The following is an 11,656-nucleotide window of genomic DNA, read 5'->3' as shown; positions in this document are numbered from 1 at the left end:
AACCAGTGAAAAACCAGGCACGTTGGGTGCTGCAGTTTATCTCTGACATGGAAGAGCTGTTCCGAGTCACTAAGGATCCCTACTTCAATGTCATCATCACAGACTACAGCAGTGATGACATGGATGTAGAGAAGGCTCTGAAAAGGTCTGCCTTGCGCAGGTGAGAGTTCTACTTGGTCACCAAAAGCCACTCACACACATATGCCTGCAAACAGCACAGCTGAGAGTCTCTGTGTGTTGAGCAGCCACAGCCTGCTGCAGCTGGAAAACCAGAGAAAACACCATCCAGACCTTGCACTTCCACAGGAATATGTTTTTGTTATGATGTGCATACACATATATGCATGGAACAGTGTTACAAATATGTGAGGCAATACCATGGTGTAGTCTCCCAGCCAAATTTGTTGAATTAGTCTTCTTATTCAAGACTGCAAGAGAGAAGAGAAAGCAAGTCTGGTGTAGTGCTGCCTGTGGGGCTTCCTATGCCACTGAACTTCCTTTCCCCTCTGACCCCCAGCTATAGGTACCTGAGGCTGACAGGGAATTTCGAGCGTTCTGCTGGGCTGCAGGCAGGGATAGACCTCATCACGGTGAGTCTGGGGGCCTTGGGGTGGGCAGGGAAGTTTATAGTATATGTCTGGTGCTGCCACTGCTTTTGGTACTGAACACACTGTTTTTTGGGGAAAGGAATAGCTTAGCAGACCAAATCAAATGTAGTTGTGTTTCCTGTCCTTCCAGAGTAAAGGTCTCTTTATTCTGAGGAATCTGTGCTCTGTTTGAGTCTTGGTCCACCTGCTGGGACTGTCAGACAGGAGGGAAACCAGGAGTAGCAGTTTTGTGATACTGGCTCTGCCAGGTCATGGTACTTCACACTCGTCATTAACAGCCACTCAATGGATGTTTTCCCAGCCCTTGGCATCTCACTTTCTGATGCAGTAATGAGATTTTTGACTCCCATATCTCTGTCCTCCTGCCCTCTCAAGCAAGACTTACTGAAAGTCAACCTATTTTTTTCCCAACCGGTACGCTTGGTTCCAGGACCCACACAGCATTGTCTTCCTTTGTGACCTTCACATCCACTTCCCTGCTGGAGTCATCGATTCAATCAGGAAGCACTGCGTGGAAGGCAAGATGGCCTTTGCACCCATGGTCATGAGGCTGCACTGTGGGATGTCCCCACAGTGGCCTGACGGTAAGAGGGCTCAGACTTTGGGAAATTAGGAAAGAAGAAAGTGCCTGCCTCCTCTAGATTTGTTCCTCTGGCCTTGTCAGGTCTGGAGCTTGAGGTACTTCCAGGTCCACAGGGTGTGTGTTAGACATAGGATGGGGTTTAACAGCATTCAGTACCTGGAATTTGAGATCAAAAAGCTAGCAGAGCCCTTTATCTGGTGTTTCTCCTGGTCATCTCCTAGGGCTCTTTATGGATTTAAGGACCTTAGAGAAACCCTCCTTTGCTCCTTTCTGTCCATATCTCTCTTTTCTTGAGAGGCACAACCTGTCCTGAGAAGAGCTGGTAGACCAGGGGTGAGGGAGAAAAGTAGCATAGATCATTTTAGCATAGGATTTCCTTTAGACAGAGGTGGGCATCCTAAGCCATCCAGGCACAGGGACAACACTGGGAAGCTGGGACTATATTGCCAGACAGGAGATGTGAGAGGCTCTGCTCTCAAGTTGACAGGACAGACCATACTGTCTGACCACAAGCCTTTCCTCTTCCCAAAGCTGGTTGGCATGGTTGGCTCTGCCTTGGTGCTGAGTTTACTCCCTGCTGTCAACATTGTGCTAAAAGCAGCTTGAGTCTCATTGCAGCAGCTCTGCTGGAGCCATGCATGGTTCAAAGCCCAAACATAGCTGTGCCTCTCTTGTGCTCTCCTCAGGCTACTGGGAGGTGAATGGGTTTGGTCTCCTGGGCATATACAAGTCTGACCTGGACAAAATTGGAGGCATGAACACAAAAGAGTTTCGGGACCGCTGGGGAGGAGAGGACTGGGAACTCCTGGACAGGTAGGCATCCATTGTCATTGTTCAAGTGCTCAGGAGGGGAAACCCATTGTATCCTGGAGAATCCATGACCATGGGAGTGGGGATCTAAGGAGATTGAGGTGACTCCTGCCACCATAACTTTGGTCAGTGAGGGAGAGTCTTTAAGGATGTCCTGACCTCAAGCCTAGTAAGTGAGGAAACACAAAACACTCTAGTGCAGCCGCTAGTAAGAGAACAGCTATTTTCTGCTGCCTTCCATTCACCCTGCTGGTTGGTCTCATGTAGATCAGGCACTGGTGATCATGAAGACTGTCCTCTGGAACTACTGCAGAGCACAGTCTGGGTCCTTCACATTTCCCATATAACATTTAGCAATTGCCCCAAACTGTTGGAGAGGCATTTAAAAATCATGAGGTACAGTTACAATTTCTGAGAATTTTGTGATGAGTGATCTCTGCTGCACAAATCTTGGGCCTCTGACTTTGTAGTTGTAGGGTTTGGGCCCTTTCCTGTCTTTTCTGTCAGCTGACTGCAATGCAATGCTTCCAGCTGTCTTTCCTTCTATCTTGGCATATGCAGGCACTCCTGACCAGTCCTGCCCTCAAGGGTGCATAAACACTCAGAAAGTGTCATTAGATTCCTGCTTATGGATATGGGATACCCCTGAGCTATTCTGGACTATCCAGTTTACTTGCAGCCTCTTGTCAACAGCACAACATAAAAGAGTTTTCCTGGGTTTGAGTCCCTCAGCATCTTTGTGAGGAAATTTTCCCTAAGTCTACCTTTCTTTCTGCCAGGATCTTACAGGCTGGGCTGGAAGTGGAGCGTCTCTCCCTGAGAAACTTCTTCCACTGGTTTCACTCCAAGCGGGGCATGTGGAACCGACGGCAGCTGAAGACACTGTAGCCTTCAACCCCAAAGCTGTTTGGCAGCTCTGTCCACCATCTCATCCAGATGTGCACTTTACTGGGGCACACAGCCGAGTGCCCAAACCCTTCCTCTGCCTCCAGAGCCCTCTGATGGGACGGCACAGCTGAGGAAGGGGTGATCAGGCTAGCAGAGTGGGAGCTTCTCTTGTCAGCCGTTGTACCCAAGATGTGGGATCCATGTGTGGCTGGGAAGGTGTGTGGGGGAGATGTTGACAAGTGAAGGACTTGTATTTCCTGCCATGCAGTCTGGTGGAAGGTACAGTGGGAGAGGTGCTGTGTTTCCTGTTGAGTCTTGCACCAAACAAACGCAAATCCCAGCTAAGCCCAGAATGACTTATTTAGAGCAACACAGCTTCTCTTCCAATACTTGAATGAAAAAAAGAAACAGCTCACAACCGTCCCCATTTCCTCTCCTTCGCCATCTCTCCAGTATCCATGGTTTTGGACAGGGGACCAAAGTTCTCTGATCAGTATTGCACCCACATGCCCATGTGCTGACTCAAGGAAATCTGGATGTGGAGGGGCTGATAAGCACTTTAGGCTGCTGGTGCTTAGATGTTTCTCTGTGCTTTTCACTTCAGTCATTATGAAAAACTCAGCTCGTGTTCAGCAAATTATGGGCCATGGATGGAGATGCAAATACATTTCCCTTACAAGAGCCATGTTTGCCTGGAGCTGGGCAAGCTGGCAAGGGTGATGTTACAATTCCACCTAAATTATTGATTCACTGCCTGAGGGTAGTGGAGGGGCTATACAGAGAAGCTAACAGGGCATCTCAGGAGGAACTTTGCAGCCTTATCTGACAGACGTGTGTTTGTCCTAACAATATCAGGGAAACCCTAGCAGGGAGGAAGTGGCAATATTTTATTAGTTGAAATATTGTGATTTGTCAGAAGGGGAGACAGAGTCTTCTGCTCCTAAAATCCTGTACATTTAAGCAGCATCTAAAAGTTAATTTAATAAGTTATGTCCTCTTAGTTTTGTCTTGTCATAGTTTGACTCTTATGTAAAGAGCAGGTTTTTTGGTTGAAGAACCAGCATGGCTGTTGGTGCTTCATCTCTGGAACAGCCCTGGGAGCTCTGGCCTGGAACAAAGGAGGTGGCCTCAGGTCTTGGCACATGCACAGGGTGTAACAAAGAGTGAGGACAGAAGAGGGTTGAGTGAATTAAAGGATGGGCAAATCCATGCTGTCATTGATGCAAGAACTGTGGAGAAGAGCCCACAGCTGGCCTGATGCTACAGGGAAGTCTCATCCCCAAAAACTCCTGTTAATGTAAGGCGAGAATTTGTTACCCTGTAGCCATTTTAGGAGACTAAATAAACCCAAAAATCCCCCTGCACTCAGTGCTTTGCCCTGGAGCCTCAGTGTCCCCATACCATGCTGAAAAGGCTGCTCATGGTGCCCAGTTCTGTGGGGACTTGCTGAGGAGTGAGTAATGGATGTATGCAGAATACAGGCAATGCTGACATGGTACTAGATTTTTTGCTCTTTGCTGATGGAGTAGATGCCAATTCAGAACAGCATTCATTTATTACTGGGTCTGTGGTGCTTGACAAGTCCATCAAGTTCCGCTATTGCAGTAGAAAACTGAACATGCAAGTTCTGGCACGTGAGATAGAAATCTTGTCAAATCATCTGCTTGCGTCAGTCTGGGGTTTGTGACTGATGGATCTAGGAAAATGTCAGCCAGATACCAGAAAGTTCTGCTGTGCAGTGTGCAGCTGTGGTGAGAAGTAGGCAGGAGATGGCTGTGTCTGTGAATCCATGGAGCCTTTGGCATAATGGAGACACTGAATATCCCAGAAGAGGCAGCCTTTAGCCAGCTGCCCAAGCCAGAGTAGTCTTCCTATTGAGGGAAAATACTTTACCCATGCAGATGCTAAGAAATTAAATCACTCCAGTTGGGGTGAGAGGGAAGAGACTGACAGCAGTCAACGGGTTTTTGGGTTTTTTAAATTTTTTTTTTTTTAAGTATTATAGGAGTTTGGGACACCAGAGCCCTTAGATGCAATGTTGCAATAAGCTCTGTTTCTGCCTGGAATGTGCAGTGTCAGTCATGCTCTCGGTGCATGTCAGAGCCTGTGCTTCCCTCAGACACAGGCACAACTCCACGAGTGTGCAGGTGAGCTGCTTTCCAGGCTCCAGGACTGTGCCTGCACAGCCTGCCCGGGCTGGCTGTGTCACGCAATCCCTGTGGAATGGGGAGAGGCTGTCGGGAGGGCGAGCGCTGGGGCACGGCGAGGCGTCAGCAGAACCAGCTGTCTGGCCCCATCAAGCTGAGAGCAGCATGGTGCCCACTTTGCAGATGAATTCTGGCTTCAGTGGCAGCCCATAAGTCAAGAAGAGTTATTTGTACCGTGTGGTTTCACATCTGGCTGTGGATGTGGTCTGCAGCACCTAAAGTTAGCAGCTGGCATTCATTGTCAGGAATTAGGTGCATCCAGAAGGTATCTCACTTGGCTTAAATGGCATGAGTAGCCCCTCTTCCCCACCACAGAGGACAGGCAGCAAAGAGTGGACTGGACAGTAGGGTGCACCCCTCATTGCAGCACTGCCAGCAGAATTTGAGGATTTTCCCCCCATTTTTCAGCTGTGACTGTACTCCTTCCTTCACACCTTGTAACCCAGGCCAGTGGTAAGCAGAACTACCTCGTGAGGAGTCCTTGGTGGAGATGTAAGGAGTTACTGGTTTTCAGTCCACTCTCCTGATGGTCAGTGTCCCCACTGTCCAAGCTGCCATCTCAAATGTTCTTCCCTTTCAGTGGGAATTCTCAGTTGGTATCCAAGCACTGCAGTAGTAAACATGATTAATACTAATTGGCACTGTCTGGCAGCCTCTGTGGAGGAGCTCAGAGAGCCCATGGGGACAAAAACTGTCTTCAGCCCACATGCTCAGAGACCTCACTGCAGGTTGTAGGGAGACAAAGGGCTCCACACTCCCCATTTTACTGGCCAGCAGCAAACCTTGCAGGAGCAGCACTGGGCTTCACTCTGGGGCTGCTGCCCCTCTTCCAAAACAAGGTGCAGTTTTTCTCCCCAGACAGTCACAGAGAGGGGGAAAGCAGGAAGCATAGCAGGAGCAATCCCTCAGCCATGCAGTGAAAGGACATGGCCAGGAAGCTGACTCCCCTCAACAGCTGGTCACATTTCTGTCACCAGGAACTTTTTAGGAAGCTGTGCCGGAGTTTCTGGCCTTCATGTGCATCCTGGCTGTGTCCTGCCTGGCCAGCTGGAGGAAGTCAGTTGCACAGGATTTTCCTTGCATCAGGCCAGGAGCAAGCTGCTCCGGAAGTGCTCTGCCTGGGGAGTGATGGACCATGCTGCACAGGAGACCTTCCCCAGGGTAGGGTGTGACCAGGCTGGGCAGTCCAGGCCACCAAGTGTGAGGTGCAGGGCAAGGGGGCTCTGCTTCCAAATGTGGTTGTGTCTTCAGGATTGAATTGTGGTGCTGAGGCTTGCTTTGCAGGTCAGCAAAGGGAACGAAGGAGGGCTGGTTTTCCATCTGAGCAAAGCGTATTGTGTGAAAATTATAACGTGGTTTGTTTCATCATTGTCTTAATGTTTGCCTGGTATGAACATCTCTCCTCGTTGCCTACAAATGTCTGAAGTCGATTGTTTTTTAGATACAGATGCCTTGTGTTGAAAATCTGAGTTGTACCTTTGAACTACCTGCCTTAAAGTGGCTCTGTGCCTTCAAGATGACTCCTGGGCCACCTCTCTGTTGGAGCTGGGGGATATACAGATTCTCCCTCGTGTTTTATAAATACATTGTCTTCCTACAAGAGCTCTCTTCTGTCTGTCTGTGTGTTCCTTGCACCTCCAGCACTATGCAGCAGGGATTAGAAAGCAGGTGTTGCTCCTCTGTCCTCATTAACTGAAAGCACAGGCAATACCAGAGAGACAGATCACTCTGCCCAAGCAGCAGGAGCTCTGCAGCCAGAGGTGGGTGGGAGATGCAGTGAGCAAAGTTAGACAAGAGTGAGCCCTGCTACTGTCCCCTCTAGGTGTGCAGAGAATGAAATGGCAACAAAACAGTTTTTCTCCTGTCTGCATGTGTTTGTCATGTGAAACAAGGTGGAAACATTGGACAAATACAGAGTCCAGCAAAGCACAAGTGTGATGTGATGAGAGAATGTGGAAAACAAAGTTCCTGGAGAAGACCACAGGTGAAGCCTAGCCCAGTTCAGAACTTGGCACAGCCTGCAGAAATGGGAGGTCAGCTCTTTTCACAACAACTGCTTATTTAGATTCCATTTTGCCCTGTTTGCACTGCAACTGTGCCTTCTTTGAGTGTCAAAAGCTTGGCAGCAAAGGGAGGCAGACATGAAGAGGGGGAAATGCAGCCAAGGTTGCTAATGAATGTGATTTCACTATAACAAGAAATTATTAATATTAAAGGTGATGGAGGGGAAGTGTTCCAGTGTGCTGCCAGTCTTGTGCTTGCCTGGGCTGAGTGAGGATGCTTTCATGACATTTCTCTCAGGTGGCAAGGATGTGCAAAATGAAAAGTCCATACTGAACTCTGATTCTGCAGTACAATGGAAAAAATCATTTAATAATCAAAAGAGCATGTAATTATTTAAATAGGCTTACATAAGGCTATTAAAATCCCATTTTTTAGCATGACTGTAGAGTTAAAAAATTTAAGATCGAAAATTTTTACTCTTCTCATAAAAATCTGGAAATTCATTAATTCAAAGGATTTTTTTAAAAGGAAACAAATTGTTCTAATACAAGAGAATTCCCAGAGTTGTCAATATAAACCAAATGCATTTAAGAACATTTATATTAGTGATAAGACTTTGAATCATAATGGTCCTTTTTTTAATAAAGTAGTACACTGTGCAACTAATTTTTTATTGTGGCAATAAGCATAGGCTGTCTCCTTAAGTACAATATTTCTTCATTTTCTGCTAAATATTGTCAGGCTATTCTGACATCATTCCTGATAGGTCCCTGATGATGACATCAGAGCACAATAACTATTTTCTCTCCTTGTTAATATTCCAATGCTGGAAATACCTGATTGTTTTCTTAACTATGTCACATTTAATTTTAAACCACTAGGAAAATATTTGAACTGATTCTAGCTATCTTCATGTACACACACTGTTCTGTCCTCCCAGGAAAACTTATTTTTTAGTTTGAGAAATTCAACATTTGGGAGGTAAACTATTAGGTAGAATTGCTTTAAGTGCATCAACTTACATCTGAGACAAAAAAAGCTGGACTTATTTATTTAGCCTACAAATTAAATCATTCAGTCTTCTCTACCAAATGAGCCAATATTGAATATGTGAAGCAGGTAGCTAAAATAAGAAAAGAAATTTACAGAAGTGCACTTTTAATGTACCTGCTGCTCTTCCTGCAGTTTTCTCTTGCAAAGTTTGCTCTAGCTTGGAAAGGCAATGTTCCCACCCCAAAGAACTGCAAAAGCATTACAGTAAGGGGCTGGGATACTATGACACACACAGAGTTTTGAATTTTAACCCAGTTTTCTGGATTCATCCATGGGCTCCTGCTGAGGTCAGTGGAAACGTGGAGGAGAGCTTTCCCTTCCAGCTGCACTGCTCAGATCCTGCAGAGAACACAAGAAATGCTGGTAAGGTCACCTCAGGCTGCTCTGTGCTGCGTGGCCAGAGAGGAGCAGTCACAGCCACCAGGTCACTCAACACTGCAGCTGCCCCTACATGGGTGGGGTGCTGCTCTTCAGTGCTTTTCCCTCTGGATCCCAAACCAGCAGTGTTTCTGTGGATGCTTTTGGCCTTTGCATCGAGCTTTCTTGTTCACTGTTGCTCTGGTGTGTTGCACTTAAACTGTGTTTACATTTTGCAGGTGATGTAAGCAAGAAATGGGAACTTTGTGTCTTGTGCTAAGGTACTTTTGATCTAAGAACATGTCATTCCCTCATTAACGTGACATGGGAACTCAACCATCTGGATGAACTCTTATTTACAGGACTTCCTTGAAAATGAGCATTAGGTGCTTAGAACAGTCCCTGCCAAACCTCTCTGGCTGTTGTGAAAAGCTCTTCCACCCCTGCCTTGCCCAGCACCTTCTCTCTGCTGCTCAGATAGCAGTGATGGGAACTCCCCCTTTCTTACCTGAGTCCATTGCCCCATGAATTAATAAGGTCCAAAATTCCTGGGAGGGTAGAGGCCAGTCTTCTGCACCCCAAAGGCTGTGATGAAGATGTTGAGGATGACTGTGATGAAGATGAGAGCTGTGGCAGCATTGTTGAGTATGTTCAGGCGGGGTTGCTTTGCAATGTCATTCAGGTTCAAACGAGCTGTGCAATACAATGCAAAAAGAGAGAGGTTTGCAGACTGACTCTGAGTCCCCCAGCTCTTGCAAGCCTCCCCTGCCAGGTGAATGTCTGTGGTGCCCCTGAGCATTGAGACCACAGAGCAGAGGGAATAGGGTGTTAGGAGGACTGTGGGATCAGTTAAATGTGAGGTTAATATAAGGAATGGCTCTGCCTAAATGGTTCTGTTGAGTTGCAGATTAAGATGTAAAATAAAGCTAAAATGTAGTGTCTGCAAGAGCTGCATGAAGGAGCACATAACAGCAGGGGCAGCAAGAGGTCCATCTTGGCCAAACCCCAGCTCTCTCACTGGGAGAGGGAGTCAGGAGTGGGAGAGTGAAGGAAGAGTTGTGCTCAGAGATGTGCAAACGAAGAACAACCCACCCATTGCTTTGAAAAGCTGTAACACAGACCTCCCTCCCACCCACATCGAGCTACCCTCAACCCTCCCACAGCCCTGGATGGAGCCAGAGTGGAATGGTTGGGGGAAGAAGCTTCTCCATTCCACCCCCATGCCAGCCCAGCCATGGGCTACCCTGTCCCTGCAGCACACCTTGGTGGCCACCTTACCAGTGATGATAAGGAGAATCCCAATCATCACCTGGAAGAAGAGGGAGATGCTGATGAGCACGATGAGGGTGGCGTAGTACTGGAAGGATGTCCCCTGCTCCAGCACAGCTTTGAGCTGGGTGACATTGGCCATGAACAGTGCCACATCCAGCATGCTCTCTGCCACGCTCTTCTTGGTCGCGTAGTGGTTGATGTTCATGGGGCCGTTGATCCGGAGGTGAGGATGCACACCCTGGGGACACAGCAGGAATCACATGAGTTTCTGAACCAACAGACATGTCTGTGTGCAATGGGATTTATCTGGAAAGCCTGGGAAAGTCAAATTTGCAGGTTTTAGACATGTTGAGAGTACCCAGTTTCCCCTCGCAGTCGCCTTGTGGTGTTGCTAGGCACAAGATACTTGTGGTGATCAAGAGCTCAGCAAGGTTAAAAAAATACTGGGTGTTTTGTGGGAAACAAGCTTGTCCAGAGTTATAATAATGTAGATTATCCAAAAGCCAGGGATTTTGCAAAGAATATTAAATTCTCTTCCTTCAGGACACAGACAAGTCTCAAATTTACAGGGGATTAGAGAGAGGTCTTCTCTTTGGGTCGGGTGTTGTGTTTAATATCATTACCAATGATCTGGATGAGAGGATGGAGTGTGCCTCAGTTTGCAGGCGACACCAGGCTGGGTGGGATTGTTGGCCTTGGCCCTGCAGAGGGACCTGCAGGGGGTGGATCAAGGGACTGAGGCCACTTGTGTGACATTCAACAAGATGAAGAGCTCAGTCCTGCCCCTGGGTCGCAACAGCTCCATGAAGCACTAAACACTTGGGGAAGAAAGGCTGCAAGGCTGCCTGGTGGAAAAGGACCTGGAGATGCAAAATGGACAAGAAGAAATAGCCTCAAGTGGCACCAGGGGAGGTTTAGATTGGATATTAGGCAAAATCTTTCTTCAGCCAAAGGCTTGTCAATCACTGGAACAGGCTGCCCAGGGAGGTGGTTGGGTCACCATCCCTGGAGAAATTGAAAAGACATGCAGATGTGGAACTTAGGGACATGGTTTAGTGGTAGCCTTGGCAGTATTAGGTTAATGACTGGACTTGATGATCTTAATAAATAATTCTGTGATTTTATGACTGTCATTGGCTGGGCTTTATATCTCCTCTGAACAATTTTTACTGGCTTCTTCCTTAGACAAGATACTATAGCAGAGGGAATAATTCATGGCTTTGTTTCTGAAAGCAAGGGCAGTATTTCTTCAAAACAGCAGGCACTGAAATGCAGCAAGACAAGGGGTAGAATCCATCTCACCTAAGTTTATTTAATAATTTAGACACAATTTTTTGGCAGTAGAAAGAATCAGCTATTTACAAGAGCCAAATCACCTGGTTGCCCTTAACCTAATTGCAAGGTGTAGGTAATTTGGCTGCTTTTAGCTATCCCTTGTTAATTGAGTTCACCTGTTGCTGTCTTGACCCAGGTGGTTAACAAAAAAAGGATGATAGTTTTCCATTCACCCATAGTGTCACAAGCTGGTAATAAACCACCAGCAAAAGCAACAGCTACAAAAGGTTTGGATGTATTTGCAATAAGCTAAAAGAAAGAAAACATTTCCTTTAAGGCCAGGGATAAGGGCCAGCGTGGGCCTCTCTTTTGCTCAGGGAGAGAGACATTTCTTCAGGTGCACACTGGAAGTACATCAAATGGTAAGTCCTATTTAGCTCCTTTTGTACTAGATAAAGTAGAAAATGTAATTTTTCCTCTGTGCTCCAGGCAGGTGACTGGGGAAGTGTCATGGCTCATGTGTTGTGCTGTAGCTTTGTGTCTCTTTGTGCAGCCCTGGACAAGAGTGGCTTTCTTGGTGCTGGGAGAGCAGTGTGTGT

General features: G+C 47.0%; 2 protein-coding genes across 4 annotated transcripts in view; one reads left to right on the top strand and one right to left on the bottom strand.

Moving 5' to 3' along the window:
* The window catches only part of B4GALNT3 (beta-1,4-N-acetyl-galactosaminyltransferase 3), a 52,286-nt gene extending 45,588 nt beyond the window's left edge, over positions 1-6,698 (top strand). The window contains exons 16-20 of one of the 2 annotated variants that reach the window (XM_085049407.1): positions 7-160; positions 518-590; positions 1,039-1,192; positions 1,878-2,004; positions 2,781-6,698. In XM_085049407.1, coding sequence (XP_084905533.1) covers positions 7-160; positions 518-590; positions 1,039-1,192; positions 1,878-2,004; positions 2,781-2,889 — 617 coding nt within the window. In that variant the 3' untranslated portion in view covers positions 2,890-6,698. The other variant, XM_085049408.1, reaches the window with a different exon arrangement.
* A 742-nt stretch (positions 6,699-7,440) lies between these two features.
* NINJ2 (ninjurin 2) overlaps positions 7,441-11,656 on the bottom strand; it is a 39,069-nt gene continuing 34,853 nt past the window's right edge. For both annotated transcript variants that reach the window (XM_085049409.1, XM_085049410.1), the window contains exons 2-4: positions 9,789-10,020; positions 9,019-9,203; positions 7,441-8,492 (exon numbers count right to left, since the gene is read on the bottom strand). In XM_085049409.1, the coding sequence (XP_084905535.1) occupies positions 9,040-9,203; positions 9,789-10,020 (396 nt within the window). In that variant the 3' untranslated portion in view covers positions 7,441-8,492; positions 9,019-9,039. The remainder of the gene's footprint in view (positions 8,493-9,018; positions 9,204-9,788; positions 10,021-11,656) is intronic.

Source organism: Lichenostomus cassidix, chromosome 1Ab, assembly GCF_008360975.1.
Source record: "Lichenostomus cassidix isolate B80296 chromosome 1Ab, HeHo_3.0, whole genome shotgun sequence".
In the NCBI taxonomy this organism is placed as follows: Eukaryota; Metazoa; Chordata; class Aves; order Passeriformes; family Meliphagidae; genus Lichenostomus; species Lichenostomus cassidix.
This window is presented reverse-complemented; position numbering and strand designations above follow the sequence as displayed.